Raw genomic sequence first — 23,340 nt, forward strand, 5'->3', positions numbered from 1 at the left:
CAAACATGCTTGTTCCAGCTTCCCAAATGTGAGAATGTACTGCTGTGTTTTGTTTCTATCATTGGAAATTCAGTATCTCTTGGTTTTGGACACATCAATAATGAAAATAATCTTCCATTGCAGCCCTAACTCTAAGTGCGATACAGTTTTAGCAGAGGAAGCTGGCACATAATATCTGTGTGGTCCTGAGAAATGTTCTATTTAACTTCAACGCTGTTGAGGGAAATGTTGGGAGCGGTGGGTTTTTTCCCCGGAGGCTTCAGTTTCCTTCAGGCAAACAGTGGTACAGCCCCGCAGGTAGTGCTCGTGGTACATGCAGTTACCGTTTCACACCAGCAGGGGTCAGCCTCAGTTTACTCATTACACATTTTTATCTTATCAGTTTCAAAGAACTCACTCACACACACAAAAAAAACCCATTCGCTTACACAAGCTGTGTACATTTCCTGCTCATTATTGCAATACTTCCTGAAGATATTCCTGAAGAATATGATTGGCTGAATACCTCCAGTATGCAGTATGTATTTTCTGAAGATCGGCACTGGGCCTGAAGCTGTGAGGAGGGCGTGCTTGATAACCTGTCATCTCAGGCTGTCTGGAGGCTGGGGGCACAGCTCACTTTGACACTTCACATGTGTTATGGCCTTAGGTGACCCAATGAGGTTTGTCTCCGATAAGATATTGTCTAATTATGCTTCCAAGGACCTGACTGTACATATATTAAAACAACTGCATGACCACACTGATAGAGAGAAGCCCCTCGCTTTTGGCTCAGTGATACTCAGTGGAGAAGGAGAAATAGTCCCATACTTCCAAGTAAAAATTCAGCAGTATTGCCTGTTAACTGAGCAGCTGACAGGAGTGGTGCAGGCTGGGTATTTGCTGTTGGCTGTGATTGCGTCCTAATGTCCCAGAAGATGACAGCGTTAAACCCTTGTTTTGGAGCAGATGAGGATATACAGGCAGGCTACACCTGCCATAAATATTCAATGCTGATTACAATGAGGAGGTTTGGATTTGTTCATCTGATGAATGATTCCATAGTGGAAATAATTGGCCCCTTCTCTCCCCTTGTCTTTCTCTACCCAATGTCTCGCAGGATTTTCCGCGAACCTCCTATTGTTTATTCAGTCTCTGGTTTTATCAGGGCCCCGTGTTGTTGAGCACCTTTTTGTTCCGCGCTTGATTTTTCCACATTCAATCAGCACTCCAGACAAATATCCACCGTGATTCTTTGATAAGGCTTGTTAAATGTCCCGCACTTCGGATGCAAATAGATTTCTAATTTCCGCAATGAGATGAGAATTTCATTAATTTGCAGGAGGGGGATGAAGGGTGGTTTGTTTGTCCCTCATCCTTCAAAGTGAAATTTGATCAAAGCCCCACAGCGGCTGATACGGGGATTCACACGTGGGGCACACCGGCGTCTGCTTCGTTTTGTAACCCATGCAGCGGCGGGGAAGGGAGGGAATTATTTAACCTGCGAGGGGGCCTCTCAATAAGTCATTCACTTTAAGGTGTTTAGAGTTTCTCACGCCACTGCGAGTGGGAGTCTGAGGCGGGGAGAGGGAAAAGAGAAAGGCAGCGACACAGGGGAGGTGAATTGCTCTAACCGTACTGGAGTGGCATCACAGTAGGCACCACATCATTGTCTTTTGTTTCGCTCACTCCTCTGTCTTTTTCTTTCTGCTCTAACTTTTGCTACCAATGAGTCATCTGCCTCAAACTCCCCCCACCCTCCCCGTTTCCCTCTCATTTGAGCTGATTTCCCACCCACCCTTTTGACGGCAGAGTGTGATCTCCTACCTCCACCCAATCTCACGGACTCACCCACGCATTTCACCCAGGCCTCCTGCTCACTTCTTTACCTGATTCATACAGGGCAACATGCACACTTGCCTAAGAGTCCTATATTGCAGACACACACATACACAAGCGCAGACACATGCGCACGTTTTCGTCCTCCCAGTTGCCTTATATACTTGTATATATGGTATACAAATGGGATTCTGTTGGTGTAATTGAATTATATGTGGCTATATTTGACTGCAAACATTAAAATTACTCACAGTAGCGTTGCCCTATATAAGTGTCATTCTACATTCACACACTCACCCACAGCAGCAGATTCAGTTGCATGGGTGGCACACTTCATTGCCTTGCTGCACGCTTCTTGCTGATAATACCTGGGAAAAATATTTGTGGTTAGGCAGGTGTGTAACAAGGTTCTCTTGAGCAGTGTCTGCTATCTCATTAAGTCTTTATGAGATGACGTGTGCAGGTCTTAAACAGAGATTTGTATAGTTGTATTTAATAGAGTATGGATGCATATAGGGGCGTCCATGGATTTAATTCATCTCATAATTCCACATCCATCCCGGTTCACCTCGTTCCCAAGCCTGCGGACTATTTTTAACGACATAATGCTTTAATGTGATGATGCCTCAACGTATTGATCCCACACAAACGAGCTGTTAGACTCAGCAGCATTACCTTAAATAAATGATTTCCACTGAGGGCATAAAGTGAAGCCACTTAGCATGAGGTGTTTTCTTTATATGCGATTTAATATTGTGATTAAATGTAACATTTAGCTATATTTAGGATTTAGGAGGCTAGGGATGGGCATGGCGTTGGCCCACAACATTGCTCCACACTGAAATATCTCAGCAACTGTTGGATGGATTGCCATGAAATTTGCTACATACATCCATGTTCCCCTGAGGAGGAATCCTAAGGACTTTGGGGATGCCCTGAGTTTTCCTCTAGCGCCACCATGAGGTTGATTGTGATTCTGAGTATTGTGGTTGGGTTTTGTGGTCAGTTTTCATGACCTCCTGACTTTTCTTCTAAGTTAAAATTTCAATTTTATCCAATACTTTTATGGTTTATGACTAAATACTAAACTTCCACTCGTTTTATATTGCTACCACAGCCATCCCACCACTTTGTTATTGACCTGTGACTATATCTTGGCTCATTAAGAATGTGGGTTTAAAACCATTCATCTGAAAGACTCACTGTAGCAATAAGCCTCGACGGATGCACAGCATGTTAATCAATAAGCCTCTGATGTTTCTCCAAGTTGCTCTGATGGGGAATCTTCGTCGTATTTCTTCGGTCGTTCCTTTCTTCTCATCATGCCTCTAAAGGCTGCCTACCATCTCCCATGACAGCTGTCCAACGAAACGAGCTGCAAGCCCTTTTTTTCCCACTACACACCTCCTCTTTCCCTCTCCTCGCCTCTTGTTCTCTGCCTCATTTTTATTCGGTCCTCTCTTCACTTTGTCCTTCACCCTTGCCCTATCTTTAAACTCCTTTGTACCTCTTGTTCCCCTAATCCTATCTCTTCCCCTTTATTGTTTATTCCCCTGGCATCTTTCCTCTTTTTTCCCCCTGTGTTACCCTATTTTCTCCTCCTCTGTTTTGATGTATTTTTCTGGATGTTTATGTTAGAGATTTTTGTTGTTTCCATTACTTGGAAATGATGTAATTCTGTGTTTTGGGGCTTTTTTCTGTTTGTGTCCTAGTGTGTCTGGAACTTTCTAAAGTGTTTTCTTCAAGGACGTCTTTTAATTCTCTGCCCGTCTCGCCCTCTTTCAGGAGGAGTTGCGGGAGCTGAGGGAGCAGCCCATCGACCCCCAGGCGGAGCAGGAGATCATCGACAGCATCGAGGAGATCTACTTCTCTAATGACTCCTTCGACATGGTGCAGCACGAACTGGAGGTCAGATACTCTCTATGAATGAGCGTTATTGACTGAATGAGCACCACTCACTTGTAAAATCATGACATCGCTCCCAGGTTCCCACGCCCTCTCCGTAAAAATAACTCCATCAAACCCACCACATTTCAGTAATTCTGATAAGAGAAATATTGCATTTCTAATGTGAATAAATGTGACTTCCTGTGCGTTGAACCTTGTCTGACTGGCAGCGTTAAAGCTCTTTCTCACCTGAGCTGCTGTCTCTTACACTTCTGCTGAGCCGCATGCGTGCCATTGACATCCGGATTGATGGATTGCATCCGCTCAACAGAGGAAAGGTGTGAAATCTCATTAGATTTATCTTGGTATTGCTACACCATCTGAAATGAGACTCTCAGTCAAGAGGAAAGTAATTACCTATCATCCTTTGGGCCATGGATTTGTAATATCTTTCTTTCCCTAGCAGAGTTTGTTTGCTGTTTACTAAATAACGTCCTCTACCTTCTTGACTAATCTGACTTATGATCTGGTAAAATATATTTATTGAGCAAATTCTTTTTGTTTTTTTTGAATGGAGGAAGAGCTGCAGCTATCTCCAGTCGCACTAGTTAAACCAGCTTAAGCTCTTTTGAAATGCCTAGTGAGATATCTTTGAAAAATTAAGATGCTCAGAAGTGAAGATTAGCTCTCTTAAGATAAATGAAATCCCTGTTATGGCCCTGAGCGCCAGAACTTGGATATTGCCATAGTTCTACCTTTTGAATATTTTTCTGTCTGGGACTGGCACACACACACCTAGCAGCGACTCTTACTACGCTGAACAGTACGCGTGTTTGGAAGCAGAATGCAACTCTGTAGAAGTGAGAAGGTCTTAAAGACTGTGTTTGTGGATGTGTCTGCAAATGTCTCGGGCGCTTTCACCTGTGTAGGAGGATGTATTGTAAACAAACAATAAGCTTGTTTGTATAGTACCTTGTGTGTGTGTGTATGCGCGTGTTTATAGAAACTCCCACCTGAGCTGAACCTGCAGGAGCTGGAGGAGTACAGAGACAAACTGAAAAGACAACAGGCAGCAGTAAGTATCTTCCTCTCTCTCTCTCTCTCTCTCTCTGCTCTCTCTCTTCTCGCTCTTCGCTTCTCCTCTCTCTCTCTCTCGCTCTCTCACTCACACATGGTGTCAGACCCGGTCAGTGTATTTTAGGGTCATTTCTGGCTCATGTTTTTAAAGGTCAAGAAGACAAAAGTAGCTATTATTTGAATTGTTATTAAGAAATTCCGTATGAGCCACATCTCTATCTGCTGATAAAGACCATGTAATACGTTTAAAAGCACCACTTAGATCCTGAGTCATTGCACACGTCATGCAACTGTAGATGTTCAAAGTTCCATTTTTCTTGTGCGCTTTAAGCACTTTGTCTATGTTGTCTTAAAAGAGGTTGTTCAGCGTTTAAGTTCATTCTGTTTTTGGAAGAATTAAAGTAATGAAAAGTGCTTATAACCTAACACACTGGCGTACGCTGCAGACATACAGTATGAAACACTAATGCATCTTGAAAATAATACCACAAAAGCCTTTTTTCATTCAGATAAAAGCTTTGAAGTTTGTGCCATGATTTCATAGAAACAATTTGCTTGGCAGCCCAAAGATCCTGTCTGCCTGCCTGACAACTTCTTGTGTCCCACTCCAGTCAACGGCGGCCATGCTGAGAGTGTGTGAGGCAAAACAGGAACATTAACACCATGATTTTCTCTTCTTTTTTTTTTTTTTGTTCATTGGCAACTTGGTGGTCCATGAATCCAAAAGGGAAGGACGTGTCCTGCACCCAGCCGTAGTTTGTGCTTTGTGTTTTCCTCCTACGGCCACTGCAGGACCATTTTCACACTGGCCGCCATTCTGAGGTCAGCCAGGTACTCGCAGCTTCAGACTGGAGAGCTGGCCTGTCAACAAATTCTATTTATAGAAACACGTGGGAGAGAAAACGGCTCTTTTCCCCGTCGCACCCTCAGTCCACACAATCCAGTGCAGATTTCGCCCATTTGCACTCTTTCCTGACAAGCTTCTGTACTTTCACACACCTGTTTGTCTCCCTCGCTCCCGCAGCACTTTCGTTTTTTTTTTTGTCCTTTGTCACATCTGTTCCCTCCATGTCACGCTGACGTCCCTTTTTTTGACATTTTTGACAGTTGTCCACAGAGATGCTTCAGACTTTGTAGCCTGGTGAGACCCACAAGTTGGTAAAGCCTAAGAGTACACAAACAAACTCTCGCATATACCCTATCTCTGTCTCTCTCTGGCTGTTCGCCTGCAACCACCTCGTTGGAATGGCCGTGGTAATTGGTCCAGTGTGCTGTCAGGCAAAACAAACATGCAGCTATGTTTCTCAGAAAGCTCATCAATGCAATCCCGATTCTGTATAAGGGAACCCCCTACCTTGTTTGTCTACCTTAATGCCCTGAAGCTTCATATTTATTTTTTTCAAGCTAAATAATCTGGTCTTCCTCTACAATCACAGTTGTGCATGTTAATTTCCACCATAAGAGCTGAGAAAGAGACAATAGAACTTGACTTCCACTTATAATGTATAGTATACACAGAGAACACATGCAACAGCTGCTTATTTGCATTTATAAGCAGCAAAACAAAAGACATGTACAAAACCATACTGTATTTGTTTTGTGTATGTTTTCCACTCATTATACCATCGACCAGTAAACCCTTTTTTAAGTATAATTACTAATTAGCATTACACCTGCTGCCATTTATGAATAATGCATTTCTGTTATTGCAGTTAATATGTTTAACAAACACTTTAACTATCACTCCCATCCCTCACAGACACAGTAGATGGATATTGGTAAACATGGAACCTCCCGCCATGTACATGCATATATACATGCACCTTGCCTGGTACAAAATTTGACACTTTTAATTGGTAGAGTAAGTTTTGTAAAAATATTTGATGCTTTGTATGAGCAAATCAACACTGTTGCCTTGACAGGGAGCCTGTGTGATTGATGTTATGTGATTGATGTTATGTGTTTGATGTGTGTTAGCAGAGCATAAATCTGAATTAATTTGACAGTGTAATGCAGAAAAGTCCTTCACACATTTTTTGAAATTCCGTTGTTGTGTTGTGGAGTCATGTGTGGATGGTTTCGTACATTGCGGTTCACCAAACTAAGGACGATCTCCTGCTGCCACTGATGGAAAGCCATCTCTACAGGTGGGCAGTTTGTATTTGTGCATTCATACTAGCCGCATATATACTCCCCCACTCATGCAAGTCAATATACACACACACACACATCCAAGCCTATAGAGGCATGTAGTCGTCAATGTGTGAAATAGAGCCTCTGAAGACATAATAATAGTGCTTTCAGATTCTCACCATGGGGCTGTTGTGTACCGGCCTTTCCTCCCGCCAGATGATGTGGAAGGTCTCCACACACTTTATCTGTGACGGCATTAGTTAAGCTGTAAAGTAGCTCGATGTAGGTGTGTGTGTGTGTGTGCATGTCTGTGTGTGTGTGTACTGTATCTCGGGGCGTGACTAGATGAGATAAAAGTAAGAAAGATGCAGTACTGTACCTGTGTACTGCATGTACTTGTCCCTCTCTTTCTCCACTCTTGTTGTGAGGAGGTATGCTAGAACCGGTGTGTTGACGCATGTTGACATAAATATCCCCTGGCTTTCCCGAAAAAAAATGAACCAGGTACGTGTGCACAGTGCTTAATGCCTTTGAAGAGACAACTCATGGGTAGTATCACCACATTTTGCTTTAAAGTTCCCATCCACCTCAAAGTGACTTTCTTTACAGGAATGTAGGCTGCAGAGATGTCGGAGGAGGCGATGTTAATAACGTGGATGAACATATTCAATTTTTAATGAAACTTGAAAGCTAGAGATGACTATCCCTCCTGCAGCAGTAATGAATTCTCTCCCTCTGCTCAGTTTAAAAAAAAAAAAAAGTTAGCAATGCTTATGCAACCTTTGCCTAAATCCTGTGCCTGGCTGCCAAAATTGTCCCTTGTTTAAATCGGGCTGAAAAGACGTCTTGCTGTGCAGAGGAAGTTTGTTTGTGAGCGAAAATAGAGCATGAGATCACATCGCTACATGAAAAAGAGACATATTGTACACAGCTTCAAAGTGCAACAACACCCTGTTTAGAAGTCAGCCAGGCTACATTCACACAGCAAGCCTTAGCGCTAAATTCTGATTCATTGCTCTGATCTGATTTATTTATCTTTTTTGCTTGGCTGCTCACATTACTTTTTAAACATGGCCCATATCAGATTGCATTGTGAACAGGTCACAGTCCTGAAGTGACCGGGCCATGGCGAATGTCTGTAGAGTGATGTAAAAAATCACATGAATTTCAATGTGACCGTTTGCACCAATCTGACTTGTATCTGATTTGGACCACATATGAAAGTGGTCTGAATTAGAATTGAAAAGATCTGATTCAGTGCGATCTGTGCTGTTCACACTGTCATGAAAAAAAAGTCTACATAAGAAACATTGAATCTCCTAAATGAATTTTCCCAATGTTATTTTCATTTGGCAATTTGGACTTGTTTTCTGCATTATTAACAAGATCTCTCCTTATAAGTGCAGAAGCACTGCATTAGGCCGCTGCTGCAAAGTTAATATTGGTTATATCCCCCTGCGTTACCAGTGGAAACCTCTCTGTCTCAGTCCTTAGCTCACTTAATCAGGAACACTGACCTTCACTATTACTTAGCTGCTCTACACTTTTCACTGCTACCAGCCCTAATTAGTGCTAGCTAATTTAGCTTTATTTGACTCATATATCTCGGTAAACACTTGTCAGAAGCAGCAAACATGTTCTCATTTATTATAAGAAAAATATTTAGAGTATATGGTGTTCAACCTTCCTGCTAATGAGTGAATGACCGATGAACTGTCCAGACATGTTCACTCTCTCTTATTGATGCTTATATGTTTTCTTTCTAATAGATGATATGTGTGAGATGCAGGGTTTAGTTTATATAAGGCATCTGTCTTCTCTTGTCCCATTTTCTTCATTTTTCTTCATTTTTCTTCATTTTTCTTCATTTTAGTTCTCCCTCATGGCGCGTGTGTTTTCCCTGTAGAAAAAAAATGGCATTCATTGTCTTCCTGTGTGTCTCAGTTGATGACTTTTTACAGCCGGAAACTAATTTTTTGGACAACATTTACTCCATCTGCTAAATATTATGCGCTGTGCTCGCTTTGCAACCCAGCTGCTGCACTATTAGCCTCCATTTTTGTACGTGAGGCCAAGCTGAAAACTAATGACTTTGGCCTTGTGGCTCAGGTAGGAGGGTTTAGTGGCTCACAGCTCCATTTCCATTATGTGTTTAGACTCTTTAGCTCCTTTTAAAAAGTTCAGATTGGTATGATCAGCGGGTTGCCAATAGGTGGCATTATGGCCTAATTTTGCAGCAGCATTGTGAAAGTTTGAATGTCTGTCTCGGCCTTCTTTAACACAATTCCATTCTCTCTGACTTTCTCTTACTCATACATTTGAATGTTAAAAGACACAGACACTCCTGTGGAATGAACAGTTTCAACTGAGCTGTAGTCACCATCTGTTCAGGTCTCCAGTCGGCCACTGTGCATACTTAACACATGGTGAAATGTCATCCCCGCCCCTAGCCTGCTCTACTGCATACTAGCAGATATGAACCTTCCTCACTTCTGAATAAACTCACGCCTATCATAAAACATCTACTCGCTGTGCGTATGTGTTGCCTCACTGTGAATGGGAGAAAGTGGTTTGGTTTGTTGCATCTACTGGATGAGTATTTAATGAATTTCTAGCTTATGTATTTGTAGTAAGATTTGAAGCATTTTAGCTTCATTCATTCTTGACTTTGACATTGAAATTAATTGTTTTCCTTCTAATTGATACAGCCAGTGAGCTCTAGAAACGAACCATTCCTGAACATACATGAGTGTGTACATTTTTACATTTAGATAGTATCCAAAGTTGTAAGTATTAAATGAGTCATAAATAGGAGTTAAGCTCTACTTTGTTCAACCTTGTTTGTATGGCTCTTTAGTGTGAGCGAGGCTACGCGTCTTTCAATTACCATTAATTAAGTTCTTCAGCTTTTTCCTTCTCCACTAAAAGCAACGGTGGGCAACACTCGTAGCATGGGGTCATACTGATCTCATAGCAGTGCTTACTGCGCTTTATTTATGCCATAAGAAGGTCACATGCTCTTTTGATTATTACAGTTTTACCTTAGCTGTGAGTAAAATTGGCAAAAGGCACAAAGGAAAAGACAGAACATTAAAAAACACAATAGGAACAGAGAGAACAGAGATGCTTCTTTGAAAGAAACAAGAGTAAGGCTATTGAATAAGACATTGAATGAAACTAAACTGAGAAAGGGAGACACTCTTTTAAAAGACTTTGGCTATATTGCGCTTTAGATACAGACATCAGTGGTTGTTATTCATGCTCCGTCCTCAGTAGCAAGATTAAACTGCCCAAACTGTTTTTGTGGGGGACATTTCAGAAGAACATCAAAATGTCTTTTCACTCTTTTTTTTTTTTATATTCAACTTCTTCTTTCTCTCTCCCCTTTCTCCCTCTCCTTAGGTTTCTAAAAAGGTCGCCGATCTCATTCTAGAGAAACAGCCTTCTTATGTCAAGGTAAGCTTTCAGTGTTAACTCACGACCCCATTAAACAACTGTTTTTGTCTTTTTCTGTCCCAGCCACACTCTTAAAGTAGTATTTTATTAGTTATAAATACCTTTTGGTCGTTTTTTTAACGGCATCTTCTCTCAAATTATGACTTACTGTATGACTTACATTAGTAGAGTATCAGTGGATGTATTCTTGGGTCGGCTGCTGACAAGAGGATATGCTAGAATTTCCGTAACCATGGTAATGGGTAATTTGACTCCATCCATGGATAAGGAAAGGAGGGCAATAATCTAGTTTTTATTCAGAGCATAGTCAGGTTGTGAATTAAAACCAAGTCCATAAAATCCCTTCTTTGATCGCCTAGTAATGTTGCAATGAAATGAAATGAACCAGTGTGTGTAATGATGTCTTTATATCGAGTAAGAGGATAATCAGTCTATTTTTGGTCAGACCCAGTAGGGACTAGAAATTACAGGAGACTACATTAGCTACAGTGACGAGTCAGAGTGATTCTTTTAACTGATTAATCTGATTCATTTGGCAGCAGTGAACCAATGTGATCTCGTTCTGTTTAGAAATGCAACATTCTTGACCCTTCAAACCATAAAAACATGAGCTAAGAGTAGTTTTCTGAACCTGCTCCTACATATAAAAGAAGAGAAATGACTCCTACTACCTTTTTTTGGAGGTTTAATAATCTTGCCTATCAATGATTATTAGTAAGTGAAACTCTATACAGACACTGGTGCAGCAGCTGAGGCCAGCTGCAGTAACTAGGTAAACATTTTTGCTTGCATTTTAAGTGATTTGTGGCATCCCGGCAAGACACAGCAGATGACTGACAGCTTTAACGTATTTGGTATGTTGTGAAATTGCAGTGTAATTACCATCATTGCTTAGCCATCTGAAGGTCAGTCTATGAATAGTGAATTGATCATTATCTTTGTGATACTCTGTGTGACTCTGCAGAGTTAAAATGACAGCAGGGCTTATTAGTCGATGTTGCCAGGGATTCCAGGGGCACTTCCATTGACCCTTCTCAGTCCAGATTCACTTGGACTACAAATGCCTTGTGGAGTTTGGAGGGCACTTCAGTTTCTACATCCACTGCATTAATGCAGAGTTTAACTAGATCATTTCCTAGCCTTCAGAAAGAAATAGAGACCAAAGGAAGCCAAGAGCAGCGATGTACTTGGTGCTTGTCTCTTGATTTGCAGATTTGTTTAGTATATACGGCCTTGCAATATGGTTTATCCTGCCCTTCGATCATGAAAGGCAGTTGAAAAATGGGGACCTCTTTGAGGCCCCTCTCACTGTTGTGTTTGCTGCAATGTACCTGCATCTATAGGAGGAGTTCCGTTGGTTTCCCCCCTTATGTTTTCACCATTATTCTTTCTCAAGTCGTCTTATCTCTGCCGTGTGATATTTTATCAACCATGTACACAGAAACACATACTCCTGCACAAACACTGCCACAGGGCCAAATACCAATTCTCTCCAGTGCTCGCGTGATGTGTATAACACATTGGTGGACACATAAATTGTGCAGACACGTACACCCCTGCCTCAGAACTTGAAATGACAGCCCGCTAAGCGCCTGATGTGATTCATAGCTGTGTAGCGACTAACCCTTCTTCTGTTGGGAGCTGTGTCTTACCACTGTTGCTGCCCTCTAGTGACACGTGGCCTCTGCTTGCACTCAGAAAGGATCAGAAGTGTGATCATGCTAACTCATGTGGAAGGTTACATGGAGACCAGAGCCGTTATTATTCATTGATTTATGACCGTTGATTTACTAATTGTGTATATTTTTCAGGTTCCCCGAGTTTTCTTCCCTTCTCTTTCACCTTTATACCTCTACAGTTTGGTATTCTAAAGTTGACTGATGTAACATTATTTTTAAATAGCTGGATCAATAAAATGGATAATGGGACAATTTCAAATACCTGCCAGTAACTGATCCACAGTGCACCACCCTTAGACTTGCCAGGAAAGAAAGATCACCTTGTGGGGAGGCCAAGTTCTTATGAATTCATCCCAGGTAGCCCTGACCAGGTCACTCAGCAACATTGGAAAGGAATGAATTTGGACTATTCAATTATTTTCCACTGGAAACACTTATTCATTAACAGTTACTGCATGTGCCTTTGTTTGTGTTCCCCAGTTTCGTCCTTTAAAAGAGATTGGTAATTTGTCCAATCTTTACCAATCATTACGTAGAGGGTTGTTTCATCGGTATAGATTAACAGGAAGCAGGGTTGTTGATATGTGTGGTAGATTTGCTAGAATGGTCACATACCCTTTTGGTAATTGTGTGTGAAGGTGGAGGCAAAAAATGTCAACTCCTGCTGTGAATCACTGCACTCGTGTGTCCTAAATGTCATTCAAATTTGTTTTCCATTCACCTTCATACACAAAGGCAAAGGAGGAGCAGGGCCCAGACAGCAGCATCATTAGAATGTGTAGGCAGGATGGGTAACATGGAGCCGGTGCATAGGCCATGTGCTGGAGGGTCGCAGGGAGGGCCACTTATGAATATATGATAAACAATAATTTCTCATTGACCTTCACTTCCCACACCAGTGCCTTTGTTTGTGAATACTGTAGGAGTTGGTTTGTATAGTTTGATTAGGCTCACCTTTCTTGTGTGTGCACAGTAGATATAGATCCACTGTATTTCAGCATTTGTGTGTAGTTATATAGGGGAATTCAGCCTCTCTTTACTTGAGGTATTATTTCATGTATTTTATTCTTTTTTTTATTGGTTCATCCCAGTCATGCACACCAGCTCTTTAACCTCTGTTATGTACTAAATACTGACTAACCAATTGTCAGTCCACCAGTGTACACAGTTACTGTATTTCCCCTTCCATAAGCTAAGCTAATTGAGCCCTCTGTCAGTCAGGTTAACTGTGGCTTACAGACAGGATAGACGGCTCACAGCAGCGAAATAACAACAAATCGGAGCCTCGGGCTACATACGAGGCACTCAGCATGTTGACCACGTGTGTCTGTGTGTGTGTGTATGTGATCTGTTTGAAGCTGCATGTGTTTGTTCAAGCTGTTTTTTTTATCTTTTCCTGTGTGGATTTGTGCAAATAACTTAATGCATGAGTATTTCTATATTACATCATGGACAAAGTGTTTGGCCAACTGCTGGATACAGCGATACCTGCATGTTGATAATGGGCGTCATGGATAGAGGGCGTGAGCCAGACTGTGTGCGTTTGTTTGGCGAAGCAAAAGAAAATTAGTCATAGAACATGGGAAAGAAAAAATGCTCCCTTCTTGATCAGGTTCACCCTTGAGTGCACTTCTTTGTAACTACACAGTTATTGACCACTGACCAATATACATGTCAGCCATTATACAACTTAGACTTTCCATCACTCTCACGATGCTGGTGAAGTCAGGAGGAGTTTGGGATTTTGAAATAATGCCCCGCATAGCTTGAGCCCTTTCGCCATGAACCTTTTGATGAGTCTGGCTTTTTTGAATCTCACTCTATTACTATGTCTAGACATAGTAGAGGTTTACAGTTGTGGCAGCACTGCTCCCAGTGTGTGAATCAATCTGCTTGATTCAGTCTCTAAATTATTCCTCAGCTGGTCCTGGTGAGTCAGCCCGGTCCCAGCAAGTTCCCACTGCGACATTTTCTGAGGACACATTTTAATATATGTTTGAGTGTACCGAGCCCACCGTGGTACTTTCATGTTTTAATAAACTGTTCTGACCAGTGCTGATGTACTTATTTAAGAAAGGTTTCTGGGTTCTAGATCTGTGAAGGCTTCATGGACAGTTGCTTTTAGATATCTGAGTACTATTTGATTTGCAAAAGCATCATTGTGAGCGTGCAAGTGAGTTTACCATGTCTATATATTGTCCTTGACTGTATTAATGTTATGATATTCGTAATACTGGCTTTACTAGTACCTGAAATGTAAAAAAAGTTGTGCCTTTGTTATTTATTTTAGATGCTGGGCACCCCAGGAGCTCACCTGGTATGGTGCATACCATGTATCAACACTGAGTCCTTTCTGCATCTGAATATCATCTCCTCTCTCTTTCCCCAGCCTTTCATGTCTCTCTCCAGCTATCACTATCACTATCTAAAACAAGTAGAAATGAAAAATAAAACCACCAAAAACTTTAAAGAATCATGCTGGTAGTTTGATGTTGTTGCATTCAGACAGGGCCAGGCTAGTTGTTTCCCCGTTTCCACTCTTTATGCTAGGCTAAGCTAGGACACCAGGCTGCTGGATGTAGCTTTATATTTAGCGTACAGATACGACAATGACATCAATCTTCTTATCTAACTCTTGAGAAAGAAGTGTATTTCCAAAAATGTTGAACAAATTCAAAGTTAATGATAGCTTAATGATAGAAAAACTATTATAATTAACTATTATCATTTGAGGTCTATAAAGCTGCAAGCAGTTTATTGATCTCTCTGACAGTGAAGTGTTAACTTTAACAATGTTCTGTGATAGAATATGTTCACAGGCCCTGAGCTAAAAAGCATAAAAGTCGCATGGTGAATGTCCCCTCAGAGAAAACCCTGGCTATTGAAACAACTCTTGCAAACTGTTCGGAGGACTGTCAAGGTCTTCTTCAACACTCAAGATCATGAGGGCTGATTGGTTTGAATGGGATCATTGATCCCGTACCCACAGCTGAAGTGGCACTTTGATGTTGTTGTTGTTTTTTTTATTACCGTTGAAAATGAATTTCCCCAGACTATATTCTTTTGGTAAAAGGTTGTTTTATGTCTGACAGTGTTATGAGAACATTTTTGTGAACACTGGACCTCATTTTAGCGGAGGGGGATACAACATTAAAAAAATAAGATCAAAGAACAAGCATCTCCCACCTCAGGCATGACATCTGGCAGATCAAGAAAATAAAAACAAAGAGAGAAAGAGAAAAGTCAAAAATATAACTGCGATGCAATTTGTCCCTCGGACTTTCTTTGGCTCAGGGAGTGTTTGTTCTCAACAGAGGTCATTCAAGTGGCATATTAAGTGAACCCTCCGAGCCGGGTGCTCATTGATCCTTTTTTAAATGTCAATGCTATGAAGAAATGTATGCTTTCCCTCATTTCCTTTATGTTTCGAAAGTTGTTCTCTTGAACGACATTATACTTGGGCGCTGATGATACATGCCTTACATAATAGCATCATCTATAATATCTATCTCCATAAAGTGCTCACAGCAGGATGCATCTTACTGAAGAGTGCTCTGATGAATGTGTGTGCGAGCGTTGCTGTGCAAGTCTGTGCAGTACTTAGTGGGGGAAATGATTTACTCAGTGAAAGGCATTATTACCGGTATATTTCATTGACAGCACCGTAAATGAACCAGTCTAACAATATCTTTTTGCTAGGCTTCAGTTTTATAGATGATTTTAGAATTTTTAGCAGTAGATAGATAATAGCCAAATAGTAAATCATTCTTTTTTCTTATGTACTGTAATTTTTACCTCCTTATACACAGGAACTGGAGCGGGTGACGGCGTTACAGACTAACCTGCAATTGGCAGCAGTCATTTGCACTAATGCAAGGAGGTAATGACGTTCTATATATATTGTCTATTTATTAAATGAAATAGCTGCTGCGATAGCCCATTCAAACCGCATCTGCATACAAAGTGCTTTTCTCATAACAGTGATAACATTTCTTCCTTTCATATATTCTTATATGATCATATATATTATAGTATGGTCCCAAATGATTGTTAATGACAACTGACAACTATGTGTTTGCCCTTAAAACAAAGTCAAAAACACTATGCATGATGCTCGCTTTTATCTTTATGTTTTTTCTTGGTTTATTGGGCTTCTTATTATGTTGTTGTGGCTGATAAGACAAGGAATTTTGTCTTAGTGTTCCTAAAAGTTCAGGTGGTAATAGTATACTGTATATTGTAGTGTAGTCATTTCTTCACCATATTACATTTTGTATATTCCACAGGTATCATGATTCATGTCTCAGGTACATGTTTGGTGAACCTGAAATATCAAAAGCAAAATTATTCATACCAATGATTTTTTCAAATATGCAGGTTTCGATAAAAAAAGTGCTATTAGCTCTGCCATAATGACTGCAGTTAATACTGAATCCTACTGGTGTATAATATTTCCAGGTGTACAGCTCATTACAATGCAGTACATAGTAGTATTAATCTGAATTGATGCTATATTCTCCCTGTGCTGTGACATCTTGTGTGAAGACAACTGAGCGTGTCGAAGGAGGGATTCACAGAAGCCAGTTTGGGTCTATTGGCCAATCAGAGGAGACGACAACTGCTGACAGGCCTCCTTAAGTCACTGAGGACCATCAAGACTCTGGTAAAGTTTGGTTTACGTACAACATATCTTGTTCCAAACTGCATCTAGCCGTTGTGTAAAGGAAGAAGGAAGAAACTAATAAAAAGGATCCTTGTGGCTTTATCACAGTGAGCACTCACAATCTGGTTCACAATTGAGGCTGACCTTTGATCTACCTTCAAAAAGGTAGTCCCAAGTAATCGCATGCTTTTTACTGGGTCCTTGCGTTGAGCTTGTCGTTTCTGATTTTGTTAACTTACAAAAGCCAAATTCGTACCTGCCAGCATGACTGCCATGCCCTGCACAGATTGTCAGTGTAATTGAAAAAAAGCTGGAAACTTGTCTACAAGCGATCCTTTGAATTATTTCTGTTAACCTGGCTACTTACGGTAATCGACATAATTATTTTTGTGCAATTATGGTTGATTCATGTATGTTTCTGACCTGTAACATAATTCATGTACACTGTAGTCCTGAGATACAATTTTAATCTGCCTGTTGAGTGTTTTTTTATCCACTTGGAAATCTGACCTTCCCCACGTTTAAAGACTGTTTTAGTCTAAAATTGACAGTGCATAAAGGTGTGTGACAGCCACTTTGTGAAATGAATTGATGTTTCTATCACTCGCAACTGTGCCTCCACTACATGATTTTAAAATTAAGATGAAAGTTAACAAACATACTTGTTTAATCATTCTCATTGCTTTGGATCAATTGCTCAAGCAGTAATCATCCAAAGATTAGAGACATCGGTCACAGTAGGAAAACACGTAACCAACGTTGAACTAGTTATCTCTTATTATTGTGTCCTGATAGTGATTTAATGCTGTATTCATCTTCTTCTTGTCATTCTTCCCCTCACAGCAAAGAACAGATGTCAGACTCAGCGAGATGCTTGAGGTATTGTAATCCTCTCTACGCACACAAACACACACACATCGACACACAGGGAGAAATGTTTATAATTGACTTGAAAGGTCAAACATCAGTAGGGATTTTGCATTGAAAGACAAACCCACACAAACACTAGACACTCCGGCAAATGCCTATCTGTTGTGAAGGTCAGCTGTAGCACATGCAATGGATTTGACTACCACAGAGTGTAATCCCTGTATATCTGCAGACTATCTGCCGTAACAACCGTTTTTAAGAGGATCAAACTGGATGAGAAAAAAAATGCACAGAAGAAGTCACACATAACACTTATATCATTTAGAATAGTGTTTTCCCTTTCCCTTTTTTTTTTTTTATAAACTGTAGTAAAGACTGTACTGTAAATGCAACCCCAGTCAATCTATTGTATTTTTTACATACCCTCACTGCTCTGTTCCTTTAGGAGGAGGACTACCCAGGTGCCATCCAGCTCTGTCTGGAATGTCAAAAGGCTGCCAGCACCTTCAAACACTACAGCTGCATTAGGTACAGTACGAACAGACTGATTGAGTGATATTTAGTTGTATCCAAAAAGCAGGCATGGACATGGAGATCATTCTGAGCATTGTCTGGTCATCTGACCAGGAAAGTAGGAAATGGTTCTCCTTTAAAATTGTGACCCTGTGTTGGAACACAATTGCTCTGTTAGGAGAGGTCTTATTAAGGTTGTTTTTATTTATTATTATTTTTTTTTAGGTTTGTGGTTGGCATACTTGGAACGCAGCTGCCAGCTTTTAAGCATATTGTCGCTGAACTGTGCTAAGGTAGTTGTTGGATTGAAAGCTATCCTGCTACAAGATGGAGAAAGACAGCTGGTCGTGTCATATAGACAGAAAAAAACATATCAACAGAGAAGACAGACAGTCAGACAGACTCAGTCAAAAGCACATGAGAACCCCAGAGGATGAACAGCGAGTGTTTAGGGATAGATAGTGATGTTTTTAACCTTTTGTGTTTTGATATCACTGTCTAGTGAGTAAATATAGGGTGTATGAAGTGTGTGTGTGTTATCGGTACACCCCAATGAAGCTTGGCCATTGGTTGAATACCGAGGGCCATCATCTCTTGTCCCTTTGATTTCCTGTGTAATTGTGCTCAATTATGTGGGTGCCACAGGGGTCCTTTTTGTGTATTGATTAAGGATTGATCAGGGCTGCACATCATTGCTGGCTCTCTCCCTCTTCCTGCAACACCAAAAGTACAGACTCGGGACAGAATATTTTATGAATAAGTGTGTGGGAATGACCCTCTTACAACACACACCAACGTAACGCAAACATATGGTGTTGCATATGTAACATACGGTTTGCTATTTTGTCATGCATGGCAAGGTATGCGCAGTTCCTCCTCGCAGATACTTAATTTAAACAGTACTGAGAACCTACACCTCTGCGTTTAACCACTTCATCCATGTGTGGGTCCACATTTTTCTACGTTTTTACTCTTTTAAAAACCCCAAAACACACCCCAAAAATACATCCACAAAAAAATTATTGAATTAACTTTTATTAACCAGCCATCACTTGGTTAGTTTCGCGGTTAAGGCTGATTACTGCCTTAGAATTAAAAAACATTTATTATGATGCAAATGCAGGAAGTGTTTGAGTTCATATCAACAGTAACAGCATTCATTTACCACATTAAAAGAAAAGAACAGAAAACAATGGGCCTCTGGCTGTGACAATACCATCCAAGTGAAAGACTGACTGCTGGGAAATCAATATGGCAACATTATGCACAGGGGATTTTTGTGGTGTGGAAAATCCCTCCCACTGTTTCTACCCCATGTGCAGCTGCTTTATTTATCTGGAAATCACTTTTGTTTTCACAGACTCATTAATTCACTGTTAATGCCGTTGCATGTCCATAGTAATGTGCGCTGAATGTGCCGAAGAGACTTGTGCGCCATTTTCCACCAGCGATACCAACCGTTGCAGCCGGCCTGTCAATAAAGGGAACGTGATCATTATAAGAAGAAGGAGCACTTTTATAGAATCGGCACTGTCAGTGTATTCACACAAGGTCTGGATGTGTAACCAAACGTGTCTGTGTCAGCTGGATAGAAATTCGATTGCACTCTTCACCTGTGCTTTCCTTTGCATTATGCTAATACCGCTCCCTGAATACCATAGTTTTTAACATTGGTGCACTGATCGCACATCTGCACTCAGGCTCTCTGCCCAGAATTGCTAGAACCTTGACTGCAGCATCACCCTCCCTAAGCAGCTAGTTGCCGGTCTGCTGCACTTTGATTTAACCTTGTAGCTATGCTTTTCCATGCACCGCTGAATGTCCTACATGGAAGCTTTGTTTCATGCCTGCCCTTCCCTTGTCCCTGTCCCCGGCCCTTTAAAAGTCAATATTGTTTCCCCAAGAAGGCACTTACACAGCCTAATGCTCCGTCTCAGTTCATTTTCATCAGCCGGTCCATGTGGGCGGCTGTTGGGCAGCAAGACCCTCGCATGCCAGCACAATGTTCATACACTGTGAACTCTGCTGTAGCCTTAGACCTAGCCTAGAACATCTCTGTATTATTGTGAGCCACTCATATGGCAGTAACAAAGAAATATATATACATACATGTTAAAAAACGTCTACATTATTTTCCCTCTTTACATTTAAGATCAGCTTGGAAGCTTCCCTTTGAAACATAACATAAATGCATGTTAGGCACCTGTCTATCAACTCTAATCAACTAAATAAAAATCATCTCAATTCTCTGTCACAATATCAAGGTTGCAAATAATTTCATACAGAATTTGTAAGTAGTTTTTTTTGCTCACTAGAAAACATATTTTACTTTGAGTCTGTTATTTTACACTAGTTGTCATACAAATTGTCAATGGGTTATTCTAGGTGAAAATCCTCCAAATCTCCCCTTGAGCTAATTGTAAAGTGCAGGGGACATGTCCCCTGCACTTTTTCAAAAGGCCGTTTTGGTCCCCTGCAGTTTTTACCGTCCAAAAACAATGTTACGCTATAGTAAACAGAGACCCGTCAAGCACTAGGACCAAGCGGAAAACGGCCGCTCAAGCTGAAGCCTGTCTCCCTTAGTTTAGACCCGCCCACAAGCTCCTCGATTGGCTCTGCCGGTTCTTGTGTGATTGGCCGTCCCGCTGTCATCCATCTTGCACACCGTCTGCTAGTTGCCAGGAGTCCTCATTAATCTGCCACTGTAAATTGGCCGTTTGTTCTGCCTGGGTCCCGTCAGCTAGAAGGATTGTAATATCAGAGGTTTCATTTACATTAACGTTTGAATCGGTGTCCATGTGCGTATGTGCGTGCGTGTGTGTGTGTGGAAAAAAATATTGTACATCTATGAAACATGAGACCATTAAATTTAATCTTATTACACCGTATAGTATAATTTTATTGTTAATTTGTGCATGTTATGCAGTATATTCCAACTGTTGTTCCACCAGTGCCTGTATTTTGGGTGTGTGCTGTATGTATAAAATTAATAATGTTATATCTTTATTTATAGGTACACTGATCAAATAACATTATGACCAGTATGATCAAACAGTTTTATCTCCTCTCTCTCTCTCTCTCTCTCTCTGGACATATTTCTACTAACATGTCGTCCAGTTTCCATCCATTAAAGGATGACACAGTTACAAAGCCTACTCCTCTCCTCCTATCAGCGTGTTGCATTATTATGTAATTAAAATTCCTATAGAGCAAACAGCACTAATTGTAACCCTGCCCATCAGTGCTAACAACAGGCATCATCAGCCAGGACAGCTTCAGTATTCCTGGGTGATCCAGGATCAGCACCCTGGACAGCGACAGTAACACAGCAGAAGGTTGAGCTGAACCAATTCTTACATATTGCAACTTTAAAGAAGCAAAATTATTCATTTCATTTGGCAAATTTAAAACTTCTTATCAGACATTAATCTAAAAGAAAGACCAAATATCAAGACTTACTGTGTTTGTGTTATTGTTTTACAACATTTTATTTTTCTTTTTTAAGACTTTATGAGGGCTGTATACTTATAAGATGGTTTAAAGATATCTGTAATTTGAAATGCGTTTTTACCTCATATATTACTACAACCACTTCAGATATCAAATGCATCAAGGTAAAATCTAAGTAAATGAACAAAACACAGAAATAAACTGTTGCATGTGTTTTGTTCTGTTGTCCTTAATTGAGATTAAGAACAAATTTACAATTAAAAACACAACTGACAGCTCACTGCTGGAAAAATTGTTTATTGATGCAAAAGATGTCGACTTTAAAGCTGTACAATCACCTGAATAATAATAATAATAATAATAATAATAGAAACTTCATACAACACATAATTGTAAATCATAATACAACAATAAAAAAAATAAAAAATAAAAATTAATAATATTTTTTAAAAAGCGGAATGCTCTTGTGTTTTTTCACAACTGTAAAGTAGCATGTTAAAATAAGTACAATACACAGTCGTACAATATACTTCAAAAAAAAGAAAAAAACAATCTAGCTTTACGTCATATCTGTGAGACGGAAAATAGTCAAAAGTCTGAAAGGCCATATATATGTGTAACTTTTCTGAAATTAAACCTTTTTTGACATCTAGTGGTAGTAGCTAGTGACTGACATTAATTAAACTGCATGCTGACCCATAATGACCTCCTGTGTGATAATTTCAATACAAACTCTGAGCATGACAGCAGTTCCTATCTTCACATTAGAGTAAACAGAGCTCTCCTCTGGTTCATGTTGCTTTCCTGTTAAGACAATCAGACAAAAAAAAATCTTATTGTCAAAAAATCTCTAAAGTATTCTATTTGAGTCTATTTTGCAACTATTTGGGGTACTCACCGTTTTTTTAAATGTTTTTATGTTCAATTGAAGGCAACATCCTGGACATTATCTGCATTTAAAATATACATATTCTTTAGTTAGAGGATTTTATATTAATCCCTTGTAATCAGTCCCCTTAAATCAGATCATATTGAGACCTCCATCCCCCTCCAAGCCAAGACAGGATGATTTTATTTTTTCTAGTTGTTTTATGTCAATTCAAAATAATGTAGATAAACAATGCATTCAAAACATATTGTGGTGTTTTATCAATGGCCACAAGGTGGAGCTATTGATGCCATGCTTCAATAAGTAGTAGTTTTTGCCCCAATCCATCTAATTATTGTTGATTATTGTTGATGGTAGAAATAAGACCGTGGGTCTTCTGGGGAACATGAGGTCTGTACAACAGTTGATATATTACAGTCTGGATCAAAGTGATATACTGTACCATATTCAGTGTCTTCAGAGCCTTTGATTGATTCATAGAGACAAGCATCACCTACAGAGCAGTGGAAATAAAGCCAAGTTCAGATGAATCTATTTAATTTTCCATACCTAAGTAAAATGATATGAGATATGAATCTCTGTATAAAATAGTTGATGAGATATTTCAGTGTGGATCAAATGGTAGACCCAGCTGATCAACATTGCTGTGGTTAGAGACACAACACCAGTAGTCTCTTGGGATGGTGGCTCAATAGTTAGCACACATCTCCCAACTTGTAGATTGTAGGTTCAAACAAACAAAGAAACAAGAATACCAAAAATATTAATTTAAGTAATTTAATCTTGTTTTAAGACTTCTGGTAGCATTGGAATCCTGACTTATTTTGAGTGCACTGGCAGCCATATTTGCTTACTGCAAGCAAAAAAAAGCTCATATCTAATATATTTTTCCCCCCCCCCCCTCC

General features: G+C 40.2%; 1 protein-coding gene and 1 long non-coding RNA gene across 3 annotated transcripts in view; one reads left to right on the forward strand and one right to left on the reverse strand.

Annotated features, from left to right (window-relative positions):
- vps50 (VPS50 EARP/GARPII complex subunit) overlaps nt 1-23,340 on the forward strand; it is a 99,885-nt gene that overhangs the window by 4,824 nt on the left and 71,721 nt on the right. For both annotated transcript variants that reach the window (XM_035681124.1, XM_035681125.1), the window contains exons 3-9: nt 3,604-3,726; nt 4,709-4,780; nt 10,318-10,371; nt 15,860-15,930; nt 16,596-16,713; nt 17,557-17,592; nt 18,029-18,111. In XM_035681124.1, coding sequence (XP_035537017.1) covers nt 3,604-3,726; nt 4,709-4,780; nt 10,318-10,371; nt 15,860-15,930; nt 16,596-16,713; nt 17,557-17,592; nt 18,029-18,111 — 557 coding nt within the window. The remainder of the gene's footprint in view (nt 1-3,603; nt 3,727-4,708; nt 4,781-10,317; nt 10,372-15,859; nt 15,931-16,595; nt 16,714-17,556; nt 17,593-18,028; nt 18,112-23,340) is intronic.
- LOC118342543 lies at nt 21,939-22,962 on the reverse strand. The gene is made up of 3 exons (XR_004797493.1): nt 22,878-22,962; nt 22,445-22,496; nt 21,939-22,350 (listed from the first exon to the last, which is right to left on the reverse strand). It is a non-coding gene; the product is annotated as an uncharacterized LOC118342543 (long non-coding RNA).

Source organism: Morone saxatilis, unplaced genomic scaffold, assembly GCF_004916995.1.
Source record: "Morone saxatilis isolate NCDOM2014 unplaced genomic scaffold, NCSU_SB_2.0 Contig9, whole genome shotgun sequence".
Classification (NCBI taxonomy): domain Eukaryota; kingdom Metazoa; phylum Chordata; class Actinopteri; family Moronidae; genus Morone; species Morone saxatilis.